The 25,436-nt window shown below is 35.6% G+C and overlaps 4 protein-coding genes across 4 annotated transcripts; all 4 read right to left on the reverse strand.

Moving 5' to 3' along the window:
- Window positions 1-126: 126 nt before the first annotated feature.
- LOC125673046 (piggyBac transposable element-derived protein 4-like) lies at window positions 127-1,905 on the reverse strand. The gene is made up of 3 exons (XM_056145562.1): window positions 1,763-1,905; window positions 1,173-1,380; window positions 127-1,095 (listed from the first exon to the last, which is right to left on the reverse strand). Exons 1-3 carry the CDS (start codon window positions 1,903-1,905, stop codon window positions 262-264), a joined length of 1,185 nt encoding a protein of 394 aa, XP_056001537.1. The 3' UTR covers window positions 127-261.
- Window positions 1,906-12,703: 10,798 nt separating this feature from the next.
- On the reverse strand, window positions 12,704-14,377 carry LOC130048595 (piggyBac transposable element-derived protein 4-like). Its single transcript, XM_056145569.1, has one exon. The coding sequence runs from the start codon at window positions 14,375-14,377 to the stop codon at window positions 12,704-12,706; it is 1,674 nt and encodes a 557-aa protein (XP_056001544.1).
- Window positions 14,378-17,319: 2,942 nt separating this feature from the next.
- LOC125664618 (uncharacterized) lies at window positions 17,320-17,727 on the reverse strand. Its single transcript, XM_048897439.2, has one exon. The coding sequence runs from the start codon at window positions 17,725-17,727 to the stop codon at window positions 17,320-17,322; it is 408 nt and encodes a 135-aa protein (XP_048753396.2).
- A 5,081-nt stretch (window positions 17,728-22,808) lies between these two features.
- On the reverse strand, window positions 22,809-23,969 carry LOC125664594 (piggyBac transposable element-derived protein 3-like). The gene has a single exon (XM_048897416.2). It carries the CDS (start codon window positions 23,967-23,969, stop codon window positions 22,809-22,811), a length of 1,161 nt encoding a protein of 386 aa, XP_048753373.2.
- Between the last annotated feature and the right edge of the window lie 1,467 nt (window positions 23,970-25,436).

The following is a 25,436-nucleotide window of genomic DNA, read 5'->3' on the forward strand; positions in this document are numbered from 1 at the left end:
TATATACTATGTACTGTTTGGCTGCTGTAGCCTTATCTCCTCACAGATCTGCAGTACTGATAAGACTCATTTCCTCAGGCAGTTTCAGAAATAAACAAATAAATGATGGTGCATCTAGTTTTAATGCTATATATTCATAATTATTTGATAAATGTATAGTAAACTATATATTTTCTTTTTCAGAATAACCTCACCTTCAAATTGATGTTATTAAAAGTCCATTTTTCAAATTACACACAGAGATACTTTAATGTAAATTTGTCAACACATTTGAAAAACACAGATATATTTCATATTTAAATGCCATACAAAATCAAATTTAATCCAAGTCTTTTCATTTTCATTGTCAATTATGGTATGTAAAGTGGCATCCATCTTTACACAAATGTACATTACATACTTTGCACCCATAAACAGTTTCTTTTCTTTCCTTTCTGCTGGTGTGAACATGGCACCTACGTTTTGAACCCATGTGGGTAGATTCATGTCCAGCAAAGTTTTGAGGGTCAACAACAGCATCTGCACCTTGTGTAGATTTCCTTTTTCTTCCACAAAGCTAGCTATCAGATGGTGTGCCAATTCCATCCTAAAATCCACATGAGTGAATCTTTTTTGTGAATTTCTCCTTTGGGATGAGCTTGTAAACATGATAAATGCGTTTACAATTGCACAGTTCATCATGAAATGAAATATATACTTCCAAGCTTTTTTGCTGTCTCTTTCCAAAGGATATTTCATCGTAAGCTGGTCGTGTCTGTCCACACCGTTCATATATTTGTTATACTCATTTGCAGCATGAGGTTGGGTCAATTGCAAGACTTGCCTTCCATTTTGTCTTGTCATTGGCACTTGTAGACGTGGATAACTGAGGGTACTTAGAAACGCAACTGGCTTTTTATCCTGCCACACAGAGGCTGTCAGATTCCCTTTTTGACGGATTTTTGATTCGCCTCTCTGCATGCGTAAGCGGCCTTTCAGGTCATTTGGAAAACCTCGACGATTCGTCCGTACTGTCCCACAAGGGTAAATTTTCTGGGCTAGGAGGTCTTCCATGAGTTTCACACTGGTGAAGTAATTATCAAAGTAAACATGATAATTTTTGAAACATCAGCTGATTTCCCCAAGTATATGTTAAAGTCTGTCAAAAATGCACTCTCGGAGTCGCAGCAAACTTTGATGCCACGTTTGATTGGTTTGGCAGGCAAGTACTGTTTGTATGATAGCCTGCCAGTCCGCTTGATCATCGCTTCATCAATGGCCATATTTTGGTGTGGTCTATAGTTGTTTTTGAAATTCCCATGGGCCATTGTCAAAACTTCACGAACTTTATAGAGTTTGTCAAAGTTCCGGGCACCCATGGCTGGTTCACTGGCTCTGTCACTGAACATGAAAATATTCAGTTAATTTTTCGTACCTGCGTACCGTCGTTATAGATTTAATTCCCTCGTTTCCAAGGAATACATCTTTGGACCAGTAATCTTTGTAAGATGGTAGTTCATTGATCCCATTACAATTGTCATGCCTTCATTTCTTGCTCTGTAGTACGATACCAAACGGGATCGTCTTGCTCTTTCTGGTTCATTTTCCACGTTGCATAATTATTAGTATGTCTAACAAAGTCTGCAATCATTCCATCACTAAACATTAGATAGAAATAGTCCTTGGCATTTGCATTTCCTGCATCAAAATTATCAGGAAAAACGGGTCCAGTCTTTTGACTAAAACGATCAACAGTGACGCGACGGAGGTCGTCACTCCATACTTCATTTTCTGTCTCAGATTCGCTTGATTCATGGTCATCTTCATCACTGCTAAATACATCCGAAAACCTTCAAACTCGCTGGAATCGTCATCTGAATCAAAATAATCTCGCAATATATCTGCATTTGTCGGCAAGTCCGCCATGTTGGAAATCAACTTTCGTTGTTCTTACCATGCATGGGAATAAACCTATTTATTATTAGGTACACATACTTTGATGACACTACACACACTTTATTTTTATTGACCAATGGTATTACTTCAACATTGCACCTACTCCGAATTTGTCTACGTCATAGTCTCGATATCATTTGATCTTAAAATAGAGAGTCATCAAAAGACGCTTGTGAGGAAATACCGAAGAGACGTCGAGAGGCGCTTCTGTGGTAATAACAGTCGGGTGTCGAGAGACTCTTGTGTGGAAATAAGGGATAGGCGTCCAGAGGCACTTGTGAGGGGGAAAGAGTTAAAATCCTAGAACATAACTTTCACACATGCCAACTTTTAAAAATCCCCATGGGGGATTTTGCGCGCTGTGACCTTTTTTCAAAGCTCTAAATTCACGACATTTTACCATGAAAATAAATATTTGTCTTTTCAAATAAAATATCTATCTAATCATTGTACATGTATCATATATTAACACAACATCAAGTGTGTTTGACCATTAACTTTAACAAAACTATTTTTAAAAAAAACCACTTTGAAAGATATACATAATTATTTTATTAAAATCATCTAGCTATTCAGCAAAACACCCTTTCCAAGAGCAAGTCACATACATTTTATCAAATAATACTTAAAGTTGCATCCTTTTACACCATATAAACATTGGCTGATCTATATATCAAAATTTAAATTAAGCACATGCATTTAGGCACGACTACAAAGACGATCTTGCTTGTCTGTAAACATGGGCTTGCAGAGTCTGATGGAACAATCTGCATTGCAACCAGAAAAGGAGTGATCTGCCATGCTATGAAGTTTGCGAACAAAACCTTTGCACCGATGAAATCTGAAATAAATACCAGGGAAAAAACCCACATCAAAATATACGTTTTTACTTTTAAATTAAGGCTACTTGCTAATATAAAATTCAGTAGAGACTTGTGCGAATTACTCATCACAAAGACTATATAATACATCGCTGTATACAGATAGATTCGGATAGCCTATATTATTATAGTTGGAAAAAAATATATTTGACATACCTATTGCATATTTTGAATGCTGTCAGCGAGAGGCAAAAATCAGGAATGTCCGATTGTTTGATGGTGACACTCATCGTTGTCATTCACGTTTGTGTAAAGGATATGTCAATTTGAAATCCGTCTTCCCTATTAATTACTATCAAAACATGCTTCCCACTATCCAATAAACATCCCGACATAGGCAGACCAGGTAAATTACACCACCTGATACCACGCGACACAGCTAAACAGCAATGACTGACTATTAGGTAAACAGCAATGACTGACTATTGTCCCGATTTCTGATTTACCAGTTCAGAAATGACTCCGAAATGATGCGGGATTTCAAATTCCGGTTGGAAATCAGGGTTTGTTGTCGTAAAATGGGAGATAGTTTTAGAAAATCAGGATTTCAGGGGTATTTTTGCAATCATGATCGGGATATCTGGATTTGTCTTTTCAACTGCTTCAAATCAGGAGAATCCCGCACAAATCAGGAAAGTTGGCATGTATGTACTGTTCTCATTAAAGTGAGGTCGTCTTTACTAGTATAATTTATGTATAACTTGGATTGGTGATCCAGATACATTCAGAGATTATATATCAAACTGTTCACAACCGTGATGTGATGATAATGAATTTGCAAACACTGTTGATGTCTTCTGAATTTTGATAAATAATTAGGAATAGAAAAATCATTTGATAATTTAAAGTGATGACTTACTAACAACAATGCTGATTGGATGAAAAACTTGTTATAAAAAATTTTTTTTTTTGTAAATTGCCACTGCTTGAATTTTTCACTCTCAACATAGTTCCACACTCCTGTGTATAGTATTTTGCGAAGTCAATGATTTAATGACAGGAACATAAATTTTGTTGGAGCCTTTTTCAATAGTTATTGTAAAAAATCTTTTTATAGCCATAAATTATTTCAAAAGTCTTGGTTATATTGAATAGCCAATGATGTGTTTCAAAATATTGAATCCAAGGACAATAGCTCTGTTTTCATTAAATTATTTATCAAGTCTATTATGAGATAGATTTCCTTTATTTTTGACAAACATTTTACCAAGGTGAAAAGGAATCATCTGTCTTTTCATGAAATTGTGTAAAATTTTAATCCTGAGCCAATTTTTAATGGCTCAACTGTATGGCGCTAGAAATCGTTTTTTTATGGGGGTATATACATACTCTGGAAGCTATAGATTTGAATTTACAGTATATACTACCACACAAATGATTATTGATCACAAATATCTAGACATATCGTATTGTTTATGTATTTTAAAATTATGTATGAAGTACAAGTATTTACATATTTTTATTTATTTTAAGTATATATTATTTATTTTGAAAATTATTTTTACCGGTAACTGATATTCTTTCAATTTCAACTAATCTATCGTTTATTGGTAAAATTGAACTACGAACCCAATTTAATATTGAAATATTCATATGTATACCGGTGAAATATATTTCATAAAAGATTGAATATTGTTAACAAATAATAATTTAGATCATCATTCTTGACTCTTAAAAACTCGATTGTTGATACAATGAATTATACCTGAATCCCACAATAACAGTTTTTACCACTAAGTAAACATGGTGTCAGGTACTAGTAATTAGGAGACCATTAATAATTGCTTAGGTAACCAAGTGATCATTGCCCATACATGTAATAGATCAAGGGTTGCATTTAAACCCCAAACAGATATGGCTTGGATATGGAGCACCTCATAATTATTAATTTCTCAAAATATTTTTTGAAACATAGATAAAAACACTAGAGCATTGACTTGAAATTGTCAACCGTTTCTGACAAAAATGTGTACCAACTTAAAAGCGGGTCAATGGCAAATTCCTACAAAATAACCTTTAAAAATACAACCGACTTATAGGTGGACCGACTTATAGGCGAGTATATACAGTATTAAGGAAAGGTATGGATTTTTTTCTCATAAATAACTATAACAGATGTACATATACTAATATAAACAGAAAAAATGATATTTAAACCATATGCTATAAGGAAAATGCGTCCACATTTTTTTTTTTTTTTTTTTTTATAACATTTTGGACATGTCATTCTAAAACTCGAACATATTGAAAATGACATGTGTTTTAGTTATTAACATGTTTCCCAATAAATAAATGCAATTCAAAAGATATTTTGTTGTTTTTATTTTAAAATAACAACAAATAACTGTTTCCAATGAATTTCATAAAAATCTACATAGGGGTACATGACTTCAGTGGTGTCTGTAATAAAAATCAATATGGAAATCCTTAACTGTTTTGCCTTTTTTCATTACTCTGAATGTTAATTTATTGATTCCAAACAAAAAAAATGCTTCCTAAACCCCAAAAAATCCAGGACCAAGGACCCACCTTAAACAACTTTTAGATTAATTGCTTTAGAGTTTGTTATGAATCCATTGATAAGTGAATGTGTATTTAGAATTTTGGCTCAATTGGAGCTGATGTAGAATTTGTTGTGCTTCTTGAAAGTATCAATAAAGAATGTAGAGTGATTTTCATATTTTTAGATAATCCTAGAGTTGCACTCTTATTTCACTGCTAAAGTTTACACTTGATAAACTTTTCTTCATGGGATGTCATATGGTAAGACCTTTAACTTGGGTTGTATTATATGAAAAATATCCATAAAATGAAATAAAACAATCAAAATTCACATTTCATATGTGAAATTAAATTATTTATAAATTTACATTTCCAATTGTTTTCTAGAGATGTGATAGCCTTTTGAAGCTCAATGTGTTATTTCTCCAAAACTTGCATCCGGATGTAAATTTCTCAGTTCATGAAAGGTCAGTGGTTACTGGTCAGGGACTTTGGAAATTAACATGGATTGTCGCATATTTTCTATTCTGCAGTATTTTTGATATGTCAGTTTTATATTTTCATTTTTATTTCAAATATAGATGTATAGGAGTCACTGTTTGGTTTGTTGGGTGTGTGAGGTGATTAACAACATTGGAAAACAAGATAAATAGTGCCTCTTCAAAGTATGATAAAGAAATTTTATAGTGATTTTCATATTTTTGGATAATCATAAATTAGTAATTACTTTACTGCCAAAGTTTTTGCTCTTCAACTCTACCCTTCAAAGCTGTTCTATAAATTAATCTTGTTTCCACTGTAGTTTATCACCTCGCATCCTTGTAAACTAGACAGCGATTTCTTAGTGAAAAAATGTAACAACTATAGATTGTTGCTGTGACATGTAGTTTATAAAGATTTCTTTTTATGTTGTATAAAAGAATTTTTAAAAAAAAGAAAAAGAAAGAAAAAAAATCATAAAAAGGCCAAAGGAAAAAAACAACCCTTGAAGTAACAAAGATTTATGAAATAAAAAAAAAAAACAAAACAAAAGGAAGAGAAAGAATGCAAGAAAATTTGAAATGAAACAATGAATGAACGTCTTGTTACTTTGTAATATTGTTGATTGGTGAAGTGACAGTGATACATGAAGCAAGATTTAGATTTGAAATGTGCTGGTTTAGTGTGTATTGAAAGTAATATTCAGAACTTTTTACTGAAATAATGTCAGAATGATGTGTTTCAACATGATTACTAAAATGTATTGTACTTTGTACCTTTTAATTAATTAAGAATGAATGTCAAATTCCATAGTTCAGTGCTCCTGGCAGTACACTACATACTTTTTTGAGCACTTAGAACAGTCGGGCCACTTCAAATGATTTTTACTAGACCTACCTAACATCTGTGGTTTATAAACGTAAACTGCCTCAAACCAATTTATATCGTATAAAATAATTTTTTTTTTAAAAATACATTCCTTAATTACATTTATATCTATTTATTGGAAACTAAACTTTCTACACATTCACATTTTTAATCAGCAATGAGTAGATGTTGTACAACATCACTTCTGGCTGCAACTTATTTATTTACAACTAAAAATACACATTAAGTTGTCATGCGGTTTAGAATTATTTATTTACAACTAAAAATACACATTCAGTTGTCATGCGGTTTAGAATTATTTATTTACAACTGAAAATACACATTCAGTTGTCATGCGGTTTAGAATTATTTACAAAGATTTTGCAGTTATTTCTTAGAATAAAATAAAGTTTCTTGTTTATTTTTCCAACACGATCAGTTGGACTAGAAAACTGACATTTTACCTGGCTGCAGGACTCGTCATTTAGTAGACTTGGTCAGTCAGATGTGCCTTTGTGTCAAACCCTGGTTTTGCACAGTTTGAGAAATCTGTCCCTTATTCACATATAACAGATAGTGTTCATTTTCAAGTGTAGACATGCACTTATAGTCAAAAGATACTGATTACCAGAGACGGGGAGGGGAATCTTAGCTTTTTGAAGTGGGTTCAAATTCTCTTGGAGACTATTACACGCCCGCACCTCAGATCTCCAGATTTTTTCCGCATTGAAAATATGGAAAAAATGCGGATGGGAGTATTGGGACTCTTTTTTCCGGATAAATTTTTAAAATATGGAAATGAGGGAATATGGAAATCTTTAACAGAAATGCAGAAATACGGTAATTTGTAACAAATATGCATAAATACAGAAATCTGCAATAGAAATATGGAAATCTGTAACAGAATTAAGGAAATCTGTAACAAATGCTGAAAAAAGAAAACTCTTCAATAAACCTCATTTAAATTCTTATGGGAATAATTATTACATCCTAATGAAACTGTAAGGGTTACAATTAAAAGCTCTGTCAACAAATAAACAGATAAATTGATAAAACCAAACATCTGCAACCATGTGCAGTTCTTTGAATTGTCCACTTCGAGGCTTGTTCAATATTTGGTCATAAAATCACTCGAGTTTCATCCGCAACTCCACTGGCTACCGTCAGTCCCATCCATTTTTTATGCATTTCAAAGGATCTGTACTCATAAACACATTGTTGTAGTCAAAGTAAACTCACTTCGAAAGTCACGGTTGAAGGTACAAATTGGATTAAACTTTTTAAAAATCCTCATTTTGGAAATATTCACAATCATTCATGAAGAACACTCTGAAAAAATATTGTTTTTGTCCTGTCTGTCATTCTGTAATTCTGTCTGAAACTTTAACCTTGCTAATAACTTTTGAACAGTAAGTGATAGAGCTTTGATATTTCACATGAGTATTCTTTGTGACAAAACCTTTCCGTGGGTACCAACATTTTTGACCCCGTGACCTTGACCTTGGAGTATGACCTACTTTTTGAAAACTTTAACCTTGCTAATAACTTTTGAACAGTAAGAGATAGAGCTTTGATATTTCACATGAGTATTCCATGTGACAAGACCTTTTCTTGGGTACCAACATTTTTGACCATGTGACCTTCTAAATGGTAAATATTAGAGCTTTCATATTGTACATGAGCATTTCTTTTGACAAGATCTTTCTACTGGTACCAAGATATTTGCCCTTGTGACCTTGGCCATCTTTGGAATTGGCCATTATCGGGGGCATTTGTGTTTCACAAACACATCTTGTTTCCAGATGAAGTTCTGCATTCCTATAGCGTTTCTGATTGAAAATAGACTAAGTCCAACTTTCCGTATTTTTTCCACATATTTTTCAGATTTTTTCCTCATTTCTTTACTTTCTTAATTTCATCCATTTTTTCTGCATCTAAAATACGGAAAAGATACGGATATACATGGAAATCTGCAGATCTGAAGTGCGGGCAAGTTAGCCTCTACTCTACCAAATCTAGGGTTTCTGACACTTTTTCCTTGTAAAAACCAGCATGGATACCCTATTAAGTTTTGTTATTAATGGTATAATGTTTTAGTGTTGGTGACGTTAGGCATGAGTTTACTGCCAAGAAAACTTTTTTTGGTCCTTAATATATGTAGTGATTAAGGAGGTATGCTACACCAGAGAATTTTGATATGGCTGAAAGTGGAGGGTATGTACAACAATATTTGAAATCGAAAACTTTCAAATTTACTTTATTTAGTCAAAAAATGCAGTTTTAGTAGAAAGCAATCTGAAAAAAAATTAAAACCTGTTAGACTTGAAACTGTGATCTACAGTTCAGCAGTCTATGTGCTAACCTACTGAGCTACTCGGCTAATCAATGGTTTTTGAATGAATAGACAAATATTGCTGATATTTAAATATAATATTTTCATCCATGTTTTGAAACGAAGTCAGGCATCGTGACAATGTAGAGTACCTCCTTAAACAGATTTTTTCCCCCCCAAGTGTACTGCTAAAATTATTTTATAAATCTAGCAATATGTATGCTTTTTATTTGCTTTGTTCAGTTTGTTGAAATGGGGGTTTACACACTTGTATTCCATTTCAGGGAGTTGAATTGGGCTCATATAAAATGTACAAACTGGAATATACATCATACTTCTGTAGAATGTTAAAACAAAATGATGTGAAATTTTAGTGCTGGATTAACTTTCCGTGAATAGACAACTATTGTTCAGTGGTTGCTTTCTGTTTTAGTAAATTGACTTTTGTCAGTTTAATAGGAGAAAAAGCAAAACATGTTGGATAATGTGTTGTCATTACAAAATAATAGAAATTAGAAATTTTTGTTGAAAAATTGTTTTGAGCGTTTATATTTTCTGAAATGAAAAGGACTGCATGGAAAAGAAATTCAGGAAAGACATTCATATACTTTAAGAAAAAGACTGTTAGTTTAAATTCAACATTTTGCAAAGAACAGAGGAGATGAACATTGCTTTCTCTTTGTGTTTCAAAAGTTATTTGTATACATGAATGAAAAAGCTGAGAAGGAAGATGCTGGTGAAGAATCGACAAAGATAAGACTCTAGCTGGTTCTAATCACTTCATACTGTCACCTTATTCTTCCTGATCGATGTGAAGTGAAATGTGTTCCTAGAACCAGATTAGACAGAAATCCAGCTATATATCGTAAACACTTGTATGCACAGTCCTTCATTTTAAGTGATGATTAGGATGGAGTGAAGAAGATATTTTAAGTGATGATTAGAATGGAGTGAAGAAGACATTTTAAGTGATGATTAGGATGGAGTGAAGAAGACATTTTAAGTGATGATTAGGATAGAGTGAAGAAGACATTTTATGTGATGATAAGGATGGAGTGAAGAAGACATTTTAAGTGATGATTAGGATGGAGTGAAGAAGACAGAAGAACAGTGAACATTGTCAGTCAACCTCAATGTGAAAAACAGATTAACTTAACTTGTGTGTAGAAAAGAAAACGTTCAATTTGTGTCTGCCATTTGAGTGCCTATCTCTCCTTATCATGGAATCTTGATGTCCATTGTGCTGCTGTGGGAACATTCGGTGCATTAAATTGGACTGCAGTAGCCCTTTTTGGTTTCAAGTAACTTAGTAACTGCCAATTTGCGTGCTGTCATAGAGGGTACAGTACAGGGGGCAGCTAGTTTCTCTAGTATACTCCATGCCCTGCTATACCTCAATGTTTGCATTGTGTGGACAGAGAATACTTGATCATTCTGAAACAGATTTCTGGAAAAAGAAGACATTCCTTTGTAGGGATTTGGAATGTTTCATGGTGATGTGCAGTTAGATACAAAAATGAGTAAAGGAGATGAAAGTGTTACACAAGGATCAGCAAATACTATAAAATCACTTATTTTCATGTTGATGTTATTTTCATTGAATAGAAATAAATGTACAAGTCAAATATCTGAAGAGGAAGAATTCAGCCCCTAAAAGGAAACTATGCTATCATTTTCAAGTTGTTTCATAGTTTAATCCCATAAAAATAATTATTTGTATGTCGGAGTTCGATTAGTTTTTTAGTTTCTATATACAGGTATTTTATTTTATAACCTTCGTGGAAAGCCTTTTATCTTTTTCTATACATATTTGGTTGCAAAATCTTGATCTATAATCACTTGTCCATGCTCACACATCTGTTTTCACAATAAACACCAAAGAATTGATCGAAGTTTACTGCTATAAGGATAGAAACAGGTGCAATACATTTTTTATTGTACGTGTCATTGGGTCATTGTAAAGTAGTGATAATTTAGAAATTTCATTTTGGAAAATACATGAAGTTATGAACTGCGATGCTTTATGCCAGGATACTTCACGAGGTGCGTGTGCGTTAGCATTTAATGAAAAGTATGCTGATGTGAAGACTTCAGTTCATGCCCCATGTATTTTTCAAAATGAATTAATTTGAAATTTTTAAAATATATCTAAATTTTACTTTCATTTCTCTTGGAATTCCCAGCCATTATACTAGGCATATTATATTTGTGAAGATGTTCACAATTGCATCGTATTTATGAGGAAATGGCTCTCATTACAATTTGTAAAGACATCGAAGGGAAAAACATTGGAAATGTAAATATACATGTGTGTGTGTTCTAAACAAATGTCGGGAAAATTCAAGAGTTATTTGGGATATTTTTATCCACTTTTATGTGTCAATTTTATTTTCATTTATTAATTATGTATTAGTAATCCTTTACAATTTTTTTTCTTACTCAATTTAGTTGATCCCTGATTTTGGCTCTTTTCACCACAGCCTCTTTTTGGAAAAGTTTGCAAAGAATTCTTAAAAAGGTGAAATTATGTTTGCCCATTTCTCACAATTCAATCTTCTTGAGATATGCATTAACTTATCAATGGAAAGAAATGAGATTAACTCCTCTCTACAAGTGTATTCTGTTGAATGTCTTAAATTGTCTCAATGCATAGGAATTATTTCAATTTTTGTAGAGTTCAACAGCATTGATTTAGATATTTTTAGATTTACTGCAAATTAAGTAACAGTGGGCAAATTTTCCCCAATCAATCAATGTACAGCATATATCTTTGGGATTTACTACTAACACCCCCCCCCCCCCTACAATAATTGGTTGATGGCTGGTCTCACCAACAAGGGACTGCACAGGTTTCTTTCCCCAATTTGCACAATGTTCTTTGTATAACAGGTAGGCATCAGGGTGATGAGTTAAAAAAAATACCTCTATGTCTCATACTATTTCCTTTTCAAGAGGACAGTTCACCGAAGCTTGTTTTTGCTTTAAAAATCAACACTGTAAAACTGTATGAGAATGAAATATGTCATTTATTTTAGACAACAAATGATGAAGATAAAGATTCATACAAAGAAGGGGGGAAATCAGCGATCCACGAACACTGTCATAATCTTGCACAATATGTCAACCCATCATTTCTGATTTCCCCCATATAGATAATTTCACAAATAAATATGGTACTGACCAGTTCAAACAGGGGAAAATCAGTAGATACATACAATGTAATTACACAGGATTTCAACACATCTGTCCTGATTTTCCCCATACGTGATTATCACAAATAACAAACAATGACTAGTTAAAATACAGACCTTGGAAACTTGTTCCAAAATGTACAACAATCAAAAAGATGGCGAACAAAAAGGGCCAAAGATATGATTAACTTCTTATCTACCACAGCTGCTCTGGCCATTCACTACTATACACAGTTCTTATCTCTCACTGCAGCAGCAGTGTGAGGGTTAATTACCAGAGATATTTTGCAGCTGAGGAGATTTGCTGCTGGAATGAATGGTACACACATAAAACTCTCAATATCTCATTTATTTATTGGAATATTTTAAAAATTCAAAAAGTTTTTTATTCAGTGATGTTTCAATTTTATAAATTCAATTTTATAAACCCCAAAAAGTTAATTATTTCAAAAATGGCTTTCATTTACTATATTTACATAGCATTCCTTGAAATATACACAATAAGTGTAATTAATTCATTTTAACAGTTCTTGGTGGTACTTGAAAAAGCAGTCATTCTTTATGCACAGTCTAACATTACATTGTCTGCATCCAGTAGAGACTTCGTGTCTCTTGTTCTGCTTTGCACATCCCTTACATCGTCCAGCTTTTTCAAATTGAATGGGCCAATGTGCATCCCCACAATTTCCCGTCACTCCAGGTGCCCTACGCTTTCTACTTCCTCTGAATGTTCCGATCATCTGCTGCGCCAATGCCATTCGGAAGTCCAACTGTGTTCTCTTTTTTTCCTTGTTTGTTTTGGTCAGCAACTTATGATTTGGCGATTCTTGCATGCAAATCAAGGAATTGACAAGTGCAACATCAAAACAAAACCAAAACAAGTACTTGTACCATTTTTTGGCTTTTCTGCAAGTGGAATACTGCATCCTCTTTTGGTCAGCCAAGTCTACACCAAACATATATTTGTTGTATAGCTCAGAGACACTTGGAGCTGACACATCCTTTAGGGTCCCATCCTTTTGACGTCTTTGCACTACTCTGGTCTGTGTAGGATCGCAGTTTGTGCTTAGGTAAGTCACAATCTTCTTGTCTTTCCATGCTGTTGCTACTAGGTTGCCTTTCTGCATTGTAAGGGATTCTCCTCTGTTCTTTAATTTGGCACTTTTGATGGCTTCTGGCATTCCACGGCGATTTATTCGGACAGTGCCACAAGAGTAGATCTTTTCACGTAACAAGCGTTCAAACAGTTCTGGGCTCGAAAAAAAATTGTCCATGTAAATCACATGCGATTTTCCAATCAATTTCCGAGTTAGGTCCTTCACCACACGTGCCCCCAACCCTTCCTCTGGTCTTCTCTCTGCGACTCTTCCGGTGTACACTTGAAATTCATGTACGTATCCATTGTGTGGTGAAGCACGCTCCCACACTTTTATTCCAAATTTTGTGGGTTTGGCCGGTAAGTACTGTTTGAATGACAGTCTTCCTTTGAAGGCTATCATTCCTTCATCAATGGACTGTTCTTTATGAGGACTGTAGTTTTCCAAACATGTCTCAGAAAGTTTGTCAATTACTGGTCTAATATGACACAGTTTGTCATGTCCTTGGCGTCCCTTAGGTGGATTTTGTCTGGTATCGTTCATGTGAAAGTATTTGGAAATTCTCTCAAAACGTGTCCTTGTCATAATGGAAGGTATACTTGGAAGCTCAAAGGGCCACAATGACTTCCATGCAAGGGTGTACGAAGGAACTCCTATGACGGAAAATACTACATGAATTCCCAAAAACGCCATCATTTCAAGAAAGGTAGTAGGGACCCACACTTTATCCGGCCTTGTTTCAATGCATCGCGCAGCATACTGATTTGTTTCCTCTACAATTTTGTCGATTAAAGAAACAGGGAAAAATTTGTGAAAGAAATCTAATTGTTTCTTATGTTCTTCTAAAACAAAAGCTGCTCCAACTTGCTCATTAAACTCGGCAACGTTTGGTCTGGAGAGCGTTCTTGTCCAAGTTTCTTCGTCTATTTCCTCTTCTGATTCTTCGGACGAGGAGGAATCATCAATATCGGAGAAAGAAATATCACTTCCAATACTTCTTGTCTCCGTTCCATCTATTTCTGAATTTGTAAATCCCTCAAATTCAAAATCTTCATCGTCTGATAGAAATATATCGAGAATGTTTTCCGCCATCTTGACTTGCTTCGAATAGTGTAAACAACGCTTTGGAAAGCTCCTTTGTACTTGTTAATAGATAACCTAATATGGAAAACTGACGTATTGTATTACAGATATACCTTTCCTAAAACTAATTTTCATTGGTTCAGAGATGGGAAATCTCTCCAATCTAACCAATCACATTTAATGTAACATGTGTAAAAAAGCGGATATATCAGTCAGTACGATTGCGCATGTATTTGTTTACAGCGGATATATACGACAATGCGGTTTAGCTAGTGGTAATATCAGACGGGTTTATCCGTCACTGCGAGCACAGAGAAGATAAAATAAGCGTGTATATACGTCAGTGGTAGGGAAAGAGTTAACTAATCATATTCAGAGCCATCCAAGGTGAGCTGTCCTTTAACTTGTGTAACAAATTCAAAACATTTATACATAAGTTGTGAAAAACATTACTACAATTCAACCATCGCGGAGGTAATTAATGGATATTTCGGTTGGACCCTGTTGGTGAATCAGCACGCAAACATGCCTAAAACAGGTACTTTAAAGTGGGAAGGGAAATGGATTGGAGGTTTTTCCGTAGCAGTTAAACACTGACCTGCATGGTAACCCCGTTGTTGCAGCAGTTAAACACTGACCTGCATAATGACCTCATAATTGCGACACTTGACTTGCATGGTAAACCCCATTTTTAGGGAAGTAGAACACTGGCATCTTTGGTAAATGTTATAATAAGGTGAAAAATTGGCCTGCATAGAAAGATACCGGGTACAGCCAATGAGTGAAATAAGCCAACAACTTGATGCAGCAGTTAAACACTGACCTGCATAAAATATTTGAACTTCACTAACGAATGAGCTGATTCAGGAGAGGTGAATTGATCAAAGAGAGAGTGTAGGGATGCTATAGCGTTTCAAGGCATTAAAGTTCCAGCGACCTAATTGTTGGATATAATTCTCCGAGTACCCTTTTTGTGCTGCATATGTTGTTGCCCCAATGCGAAAACTTTGACCTTTGTATAGTGCAGGATTGAGACCCACATACTTAATGATGTTTGAAAGCTCTTTGGAAACATAATTGTATGTAATTGGAGAACCATCTCTATATTGAAAAAGTGGACCAGATGTATGACCTGAATGCGACAGATAACGGTGTAATGTTTTGACGGGGCAATGGTCCAGTTCGGAGGAGCTCTCTACACAAATTGTGACAGGCTTATTCATTTTTTGGGTTTTGAAATAGCGCAATACTAATTGCACTCTAGAGGGAGTTGAGCCATTGTATTGAAACTCTACATCTTGAAGGTGAATGACTTTATCTGATGTGATGCCTTGTTTCACTGTGACCTCACCAAGTCTAAGCAAAGCATGAAAACAGAGAAAAGGGCTTCTAACATGATACAATAATCCAAAACAGAAATGGTATGGGGTATAGCCTTGATAATCTGAAGCAAGGTATCTCTGGTAATTGGCAGGCGTGAATCCACTGTGGGAGACAACCTGTGACAACCCCTAAGTATCTTTTTCACAATAAACATCTGTGTAGGGTGCGGTAATGCAAGTATCTTGTGTACCATAGCCTATGGCAGAAATATGGGAAGAAATTGTACTTGCACTAAAATGGGATGCATGCTAGTGGGCTATAAAGTTGCATATGTCAACCACACGCAAGGGTAAAGCTCCCTGACCTTGAAATGTTTGCAGGAGTTGCCATGATCGCCGGTACGCTAATTGAGTTGATGATGCCAAGGATGCAGATAAAAGTGTCCCTGCCCCATGTGCTAAATGTGTAAAAGAGAGTATGGAATGGGTGTCTGACATTCCTCCAGATGCGGTGCTAGCTGCCGAGCTGCCCTGAAATACTGCGTCAAGGATGGTGTTGACATTGTCACTTGAAATGGCTTGGTTGGAAGTGGTGGGTATGTCCTCACAAGTCCCATCCATTTGGTGCAGTGAATTGGGAGGCGTCTGTTCTGGGGGAACGTTTGCATTTTGGGCCCGTGCCTGCTCCTGGACGATGTGTCTCGCCAGTTTTTTGTAGTCTATGGTGGGTGTCAACTCTGCAGGCTCTTGTTCCGCAGACGGGTTGTGTGGTGCTACACTGTGACGGCTGGACTTCTTTGGAGCGGGCCGGGGTGAAGCTGGTCGCTTCCTTGAAGTGGCTTTGCCCTTTGTCATGTTTGCTAAAACAAAAATAACCACAGTAAATCTGGGCATCAAGGAAAAAGGGGCATGTTTATATATTCTCCTTTGAATCCACAGATCATCAAACTCTGAATCTTTGAGAAAAGCTCATAGGCTAAGAGTGTTGAGATTTTGAATAGCACAGTCATCATTATTAGAACAGTTGATCCAAAACCTCAAAGAATTACATTCGAAATTTTGTTATTTGGCACAAACACACGAGTATGACACTAGGGTTCTTTCGAGTTGCTTACTCGCACAGGCTTATTGTAACTGCAAGGCTCTGAGGTGTTGCTCATCTTGACTGTTAAGTACAATTGAGTTATTGTATGGCACAAACACACGAGTATAGCAGGATTCTTTCAAGTTGCTGACTGGTACAGGTGTGTTGCTGATTGATGAAGTCTTGAGCATACTGCTAGGTACAGAAGTGTTGCCGACGGGTACTGGAACATTTGAACCGCAGGACTCTGGCAATTAATTACTGCTGGGTTCTACATTCTTGCATTTTCAAAGATTGCTGGTTTGAGGTTATTATTACTTCTTGTTTTTGGCTTGAATTTCTGTTGAATAAAGATAAAAATATAAAAAATGTCAGCAAACTTTTCTAAATATATTTGGTTTAAAACCTAACTATACGTTCTTATGCAGAAAAAAATGCAAAGAATGCATTGTCTATCTAGATACATTTGTTTACATCATCTAACATCGAAGTCAGTGAGAAAAGCGTTCTCTGTGTCACAACTCATCCACACTTTGATACCTCTCTTAATTGGTTTGGCTTGCAAATACTGCTTGAATGATAAGTCTTCCAGTCCATTTAATCATGGCCTCATCAATGGCCAATTTTCCATTTGGTTTGTAGTTATTGTTGAAATTTCTTCTTGCCATTGTAATGACTTCTCTCACTTTGTAGAGTTTGTCAAAATTCCTGGCTCTCCTAGCTGGTTCATTTGCCCTGTCACTTACATGCAAATACTCGGTAATTTTTTCATACCTTCGAACAGTCATGATGGATTTTGTTCCTTCATTACCAAGAAATAAATCTTTAGACCGGTAGTCTTTGTAGGATGGCAGCTGATTGATCCCCATTACGATGTTCAACCCGAGGTAGGCCTTCATTTCTTCCTCCATGATGTCATACCATACTCGGTCTTCTTCACCTTTCTGTTGCATTTTCCACCATGCATAATTGTTAGTGTGTTGCACAAAGTCATTAATGATCTCAGGACTGAATATTAGATCAAAATAATCCTTTGCTGTAAAAACGTCTGACTGTACTGAGAGAGAGCTGTTTCAGCGTTTGCTTATTCAACCTGTTAATATCAAAGTATATGCATAGATTTTTGAGGGTCAAATTTTCATGTTTTAAGCTATATGAGTTTGATTTATACCATCCTTTTCGTCTCGAAAAGACAAAAAAGAATATGTAGTTAAAATAAATGTAGGATGGATAATGAAAATGTTACGCCCCAACCCTTCTATAATTTGAATTGCTAGTCCCAAGGGGTAGAACATTAAAAAAAATCGATAATTTTTAAGCCCGGAAAAATTCTTAGTTCGTAAGTCACTTTTTACAACGTTTGTCATTTTTACACTTTTTGGGTTTGGTCGAGTCGTTGGTCGAGTCGTTTTTTACACTTTTCCAGTACTTAGAATAGTCCGAACTATCTACAGTAGAAAAGACTCACTCTATATACAGGGGACTCACTCTACAGACTCACTCTATAGACAGTCTACAGGAAACTCAATCTATATTCAGACTACAGGGGACTCTCTCTATATATACACTACAGGGGACTCACTCTATACACAGACTACAGGGGTCTCGCTCTCTATATACAGACTACAGGGCACTCACTCTCTATAGACATACTACAGGGGACTCTCTCTATATACAAACTACAAAGGACTCACTCCATATACAGACTACAGGGCACTCGATCTATATACAGACTACAGGGGACTCACTCTATATATAGAGCGAGTCCCCACTCTACATACAGACTACAGGGGATTCACTCTATAGACAGTCTACAGGAAACTCACTCTATATACAGACTACAGGGGACTCGCTCTATATACAGACTACAGGGGACTCACTCTATACACAGACTACAGGGGACTCACTCTCTATATACAGACTACAGGGCACTCACTCTCTATAGACAGACTACAGGGGACTCTCTCTATATACAAACTACAAAGGACTCACTCCATATACAGACTACAGGGGACTCACTCTATATACAGACTACAGGGTACTCACTCTATATATAGACTACAGGGGACTCACTTTATAGACAGTCTACAGGAAACTCACTCTATATACATACTATTACATTGAAGATAAATTTCTAATGGTATCTACTTCTGTATTGAGTATTTATATTGTCAGTTTCAAATAAAACATCACAAGTAAATCGGATTTTCTCAATGTTTTTATCTATATTATTATATACTGGATTTGTAAAATAAATTTAAAAAACGGAGCGGACCATTTCCGCCCGCGATAAACACTCCCCCTCGCCCTAGTTGGTAATGATTTGTACATCTTGTCCAAACAGTTCACGCCGCAGGTCTTTAATAGTGTGGGCTTTCATTAGAGCATAGTTGTGGTACATGCTGGCGATATCCTCTAAAACCGCAGTTCGCAGTTTTATGTTGTACCTTAATGAACGACGGTTTCCCATGTTGTATCTCATCTGCAAGCTACGCAGTATTCTGTTCAGGTGTACTATCTGCCTGCAGGCTATTTCGAAACGTCGCTCGCACTCCACCAGGTACTGTACTTGGTTGTCTAAGGTATTCCTGTAGGGACTCGTCGCACTCATCTTGGTACCTGTAATTTAACAACAGCACTAGTGGTATAGTTCAGATTTGTAATGTCCTTGTCTATTACGTAATATATGATATGAAATATAAGTTACACATTATATGATATCGGAACTTATCTGTAACCTGCAGATATATTTATGTATACTACATAAGTTCGTTTGGTTAGCAATCAGAGCCCACATCTCATTTTTAAATAGCATGTTAAAAAAATCTATAGGTTCAGGATTCTCTGTAATCGGTGTGTTTAGCCCTGGCGTCTCTGTAAATGGAGCGCAAGACGGCATTGAATCATAACAAGTCCAACCAAACTCTTCATCTTCGCGAACATTTATATCCTTCACTGATTGATCAAAGTCTATTTCTCTAACGACTTCAATAATATTTGATATATTTTCAGGCCCGAACCCTTCAAAGTCGCTCTCATCACCGGAATCTTGTAATAATTGCATTAAGTCATCATCAATGTCCGATTCATTTTCACTTCCCGCCATGATTGTGTGTCATTCTCTTTTTGTCACTTCGTCTAAGTTATTTTTCTGTTTAACATTTATATAAAAGTTTTCATTATTTCAAGCGCAAGAACGACCTGATTCATATATCTATAGGTTAAGGATAATTGCTGAGTTGTTCAGAACATCTAGCAATTGCAGTGCAATGCTTTATTTACGTCTATACAAAAACGACATATGCCGCGATCAGCAGCAATGGACAAAAAAGTCAGTGCGGCTTAAGCCGCGAATAGCGTAGTAAGGGTTAAGTTATATTCTGGCCCAACCAATGAAAGGTGAAGATAACCAAGCAATATAAATTATCATTGGCATAAAAAATAACCGGTTGATTATGGAAAGCCGTAGGGTACCCCCACATTATTATTATTTTTCCCTATATAAAATACCGAAATTATAATCTCTTCCTTTCTGAAAAAGCGATGTTTCTAGGTTGTCTTAGATCTCGCCACCTTGCATCATATTCATCATCCTCATTTTCACTCTCAGCATCCGAAGATAACGGAGACAAACTAGGTGAAGACACTAGTGATAAAGAAATGTCACTTTCAATATTTTGTTCTGCGTCATCTTCATTATTTTCGTTAACAAAGTTAAAGAAAGCGAAGAGTCGCCATCACTTGAATCCACCATTTTGATAACTGATGTGTAAAGAGATCAGTGGAAAACTCTCAACTATTTTTGCTTGGCTTTTAATAATACTTTGCTAAATATAGACAGAAACCCCTGAATGATGTAATCTAATGTAATGTCTCACTGATTTTCAATGGCTGTTGACATCTGACATCATGTTTTTAAAATACAGACCAATCAGCCATTATTTTACGTCGGAAGTATGAAGCACATTTATGCGACATCAAGTATACAAACATGGCAAAGTCCAACATATCCTTGCATTATCAGGGATACTATGGTGCTAACTGTGAGCGCTTATCAGCAACGCTGGGGATACTAGCAATAAAAATTAAGTGTATATGTGCGTCTGCAGTAGGGAAAGAGTTAAAAGTATAGGGCTTAAATAAATTAGGATATTTCTGAGTGCTAGGATGCTGTTGATTTACAAATATCTTCAGAATAATCTTGACAATGAAATCAAGCTTGCATGACTTGAGTCTCCATTTTGGTTTTATTCTGTGTGAAATAGATGCTTATAATTCCATGAGAAGGCTTAGCAGTGTCAAACGTTCTGCTGCTTTTATTTAATAAAGCTGATTTTGAAAGCAAAATGAGTGGATGTGAAAATACCAGGTTTTTCTGTTTTTGTTTTTTTTTTGAAATCGGAAGAAAATGAGTAAAATGAAAAATTCTATTTCTTTCGCCTTGTATGTAAATATTGTACTGAATAGAAATTGGCTGCACATGTAGTTTTCAGAGTGAATAATTTTAAAACCCATATCAGTTTTAGTATTATTTTATACCTTTTTCTATGTATTGTTGTTTGTTTTTATTGTTTTACATGTAAGGCCAATTCAATTTACTTTGTAGATTATCATGCAGGGTCACCAAAAAGTATTGCACGGGTGGGAGGATTTTATTTTTTAATTTTTATACGCCCGTCTTTAGACGGGACTCCCGTATTATGGTACAGCGATGTCTATGTCCGTCCGTTCGGGGTTTTCTCTTTATAATTTCATTTCCCTTTCACATATTATGCTGAAACTTGCTGTGTAGCTTCTTTGTTGGTCACTCTAGATCATACTGTAATTTTGATCCATTTCGACCTTTTTTCCAGGAGTTTTGCCCCTTTATTTGGAAATAATTATTATATGGAGGGTACATAATTTGCCCGCCCTACTCCTCCCACAGTTTTCAAATGAGAGCCTTCTTATTTTGTGGAGTGTTTGTATGGGTATTGAAGATGTGCATGTGGGATGGATTTTGATTTTCTACAATTTTTGAGAAAATTACAGGTTGTTGGACTTGTCTATTTGGAAATTAATATTCTATGGAGGGTACGTAATCTGTCCGCCCAACTCTTAGCTCCCACAGTTTTCAAGTGAGGACCATCTTATTTTGTGGAGTGTTTTTATGGGTATTGAAGTTGTGCATCTGGGGAAGGATTTTGATATTCTTCCATTTTTGAAAAAAATTACAGTTTGTTGAACTTGGTCCATTTTTAGGAAATCTTAGATTTTTAAGCTAAGACCCTTTGTTCATATGAAAGTTTGTCACATCCTCATGATGGCTGATACTACCTGAAGCAAGCATTTCACAGGCATATTATGTATCGTTTGCGTTACTCTTGTTATTTTCTGAGAAAAATATTAATGACAAACTAGTTTTTGTCAACAGAAGTGCATCATTTAATGCCAGATCGATAGATATCAATCTGTGGTTATTTCACAGACGAATTCCAGGTTAACTCATTCGGCCCCAAGCACCCTTATCTACACAGTGCCTCAGCAGCTGTTATCAGCTTGTGCCCCAGACAGATTTTGGGAGAGATGCTAAGTGATGTTGATAATATGCACATGCTTTATATTTACCTTTGTATCTCCTTAATTATTCCACTGATCACTTTGAAATTTTCACAACATAGAAAACAAAATTTTCAATCCATTGATATAATTTTATAGGAAACAATAATTATTTATATTTGTAATAAGTCCTTGTAAATATAAATTACTGCTTGAAATTAGTTTATTGTCAGAGATCTGAGGACATTTCAGGGAATTTTGACACATGATATGGCTTGAAACACTTCCCACATAGGTTCACATTGCATTGTTCACAACCATAGCCTGGTTCTGATCTAATTTTTTTAGTTGCACAATGTTTACAAGTTTTTTTCTTCATCACAGTTGGCCAATGGGTCTCGTTAGGTTGGACTGGTATCTGCACATCTGATTGTCTCTTTCTCTTGGACATAAATGCTCCAAGCATCTGATGTGCCAACTTCATTCTAAATTCCATTTAGGTCCTCTGTCTAGTTCTGTTGGTTTTTGTTTTTAGGGAATGTTGGTGAGATTCTTTCATAAGGAGGTAGGAATTTACAATGGCAACGTCGAATAGAAAGAAAAATAAATATTTCAACCATTTTAGTGCTTTCCTCACTGTGTTGTAAGCAGATCTGAGCTGATCTGTATGATCGACATCATTCATGTACTGATTGTACAATTTCACAGCCTTAGGACAGGGTACATTCTTGGTGGAGCCATCCTTCTGCTTTCTATTCACTGACGTATCTTCACCATTTGTATGAAGAATTGTTATATTCTTTTTGTCTTGCCAAACATTTACACGCATACTTCCTTTTTGTTTTGTAACATTTCTTCCTTGCTCCTTCAACTCGGTTGTTCCTATGTCCTTTGGGAGGCCTTTCCTATTGGCCCTCACTGTGCCGCAAGCATAGGTATCCTCACGCCACAGCTGTAGGAACAGATCCGGGGATGTGAAGAAACTGTCACAATATATGTGGTGTCCAAGTCCTATTATTGGTCTTGCAAGGTCTAACACAACACGAGAGCCCAGGTCCTTCTCTGCAACATTATTATGACGTCCAGTGTGAACCTGGAAGTCATTTATATATCCATTGAAAAGGTCGGCTTTGACCCACACTTTGATACCCCTCTTTGTAGGTTTGAGAGGCACGTACTGCTTGAACCCCAGTCTTCCTGAGAATCCTATCATCGCCTCATCTATGGAAACTTCTTTGTGTGGATGATACTCTTGTTTGAAATTTGTTCTCAGGAGCTCCAGTAAAGGTCTGACGTGAGCCAACTTATCGTGGGCAGGATCCTCTTGGGCTGGATTTGAGGTTGTGTCTGCAACATGAAAGTATCTTTGTAATGTCTCAAATCTAGTCCTGGTGAATTTTCCTTCTATGCAGGATGGGTGGAATAACTTGTCCTTGTACCAATACATAACTTGTGCAGGAGCTGGTAAAATACCCATGACAATTGCCACCCCCAAGTATGCTTTTATTTCTTCTCCATTTGTTGGATACCAGGCTGGATTGGGATTCACATTAATGACTCTCTCGGCATATGCATTTGTCTGTTGCGCTATTTCTTCATAATAATTTGATGGAAAAAACAAGTGAAAAAAATCCATTTCTGTTTTTGAAGACTCCATTACCGTTGTTGGGCCTTGGATTGGTCCAGTGAAATCTTTAATATTTATTTGACGTAAATTGCTAGCGGTTGGTCACCTTCATCCTCGGATTCATCAGACACATTGGCAAAGTCCGACTCATCGTCTGATATATCGGACAAACTAATATCAGATTCAAGTTCCCTCATAATCTGTAGTTGTTTCCTGACATTTCTTTCTTCTGCTACTGTACATTCTTCTACAGTAAATCCCTCAAATTCGCCATCACTATCTATCGAGTCAAATATATCCGCCTTGTTTGTTTTCAAAACCCACGCTTGAATGAAACTATATACTTTTGTTTCTCATTGTCTCTAATGTTATGAATATATATTAGGTAAAAGTTGACAAAGACTTAAACAACCATTCTGATTGGTTGTATCATTATTGTTCAGCACAAAATGAGACATTTTCAGCCAATCAGAGGCCTTTTCTCAACCCTATGTCAGCACCTTCAGTAGACGTGATCGGCCAGAGAGAGCATTGTAAACACTACGTTTCCAGACGTTACTGGCCAAACAATGTACGATATTTAGACCGCCTGATTGGGGCCGAATGAGTTAAGCTTTAATTTCAAACACAGAAAGATACCAAACTTCTTCATGATGAAGAACATTAATCCCTTCCTTTCATATACGCCCGTAAGAAATTGAGAAAACCATATGATCTATTTTTTTTCACGTTACAATACCGGAAATGTATAAAAAGAAGTGTAAATACTGGAGTCGGGCATGAAAATTTTTCTGGAAATCGCAACTTCTGCAAAATAAAAAACTTCCGGGTGGGCTGATTAGTGAGGGGCGGGTGGGGATGATAATCTTGAATTGGCCTAAATCACTTTAGGGTAATTTTCTTAATTAGATAAAGTGCTATATAAATGTATACTGATAATCATAATTTTAAATGTATAGAGAGGGGAAAAAAGAAAGAAGAAAAAGTGCAAGAAAAAAATATTTAAAAAAAAAAAAAATGAAATGAAAAGGAAGACCAAAAAAAAAGAAAAAAAAAAGAGTGAATGTTGGTGTTCATCAGTGAAGTGATTGTGTATAAATGTTCATACAGCCATACTTTGATGTGAATTCATGTTGGTTGGATTGTTTAAAATGTGAATTGAAAATAACTGTCAGTGGCTTTTTATGTGTTTGTAAAAAGATGCAGATTTTTGAACGAGATGTTTTTCTGTAAAACAATAAATTGTATTTTCTAGCTTTCAATTAACTAATGATGGATGTCATGATTAGTTAACATTTAATATGGATTTAATAATTTCATGTGTACTTGGAAAATTGATTTAGAAAGCCTTTTTGTGTGCTTTTTATTTGCTTTCTTCAGTTTGTTGAAATGGGGGTTTACACTCTGGTATTCCATTTCAGGGAGTTGAATTGGGCTCATATAAAGTGTACAAACTGGAATATACACCATACTTCTGTAGAATGTTAAAACAAAATG

This window comes from Ostrea edulis, chromosome 1 (assembly GCF_947568905.1).
Source record: "Ostrea edulis chromosome 1, xbOstEdul1.1, whole genome shotgun sequence".
NCBI classification, from domain to species: domain Eukaryota; kingdom Metazoa; phylum Mollusca; class Bivalvia; order Ostreida; family Ostreidae; genus Ostrea; species Ostrea edulis.

Bases quoted from the DNA above. Each gene is read 5' to 3' on its own strand.
- LOC125673046 (XM_056145562.1), bottom strand. From the start codon at position 1,905: ATGGCGGACTTGCCGACAAATGCAGATATATTGCGAGATTATTTTGAT. The intron at 1,381-1,762 runs GTATGGAGTGAC...TTTCATGTTCAG, and splicing joins AATCTGAGACAGAAAATGAA to TGACAGAGCCAGTGAACCAG. The intron at 1,096-1,172 runs GTTTGCTGCGAC...TGTTTCAAAAAT, and splicing joins CAATCAAACGTGGCATCAAA to TATCATGTTTACTTTGATAA.
- LOC130048595 (XM_056145569.1), bottom strand. From the start codon at position 14,377: ATGGCGGAAAACATTCTCGATATATTTCTATCAGACGATGAAGATTTT.
- LOC125664618 (XM_048897439.2), bottom strand. From the start codon at position 17,727: ATGCAACAGAAAGGTGAAGAAGACCGAGTATGGTATGACATCATGGAG.
- LOC125664594 (XM_048897416.2), bottom strand. From the start codon at position 23,969: ATGGAGTCTTCAAAAACAGAAATGGATTTTTTTCACTTGTTTTTTCCA.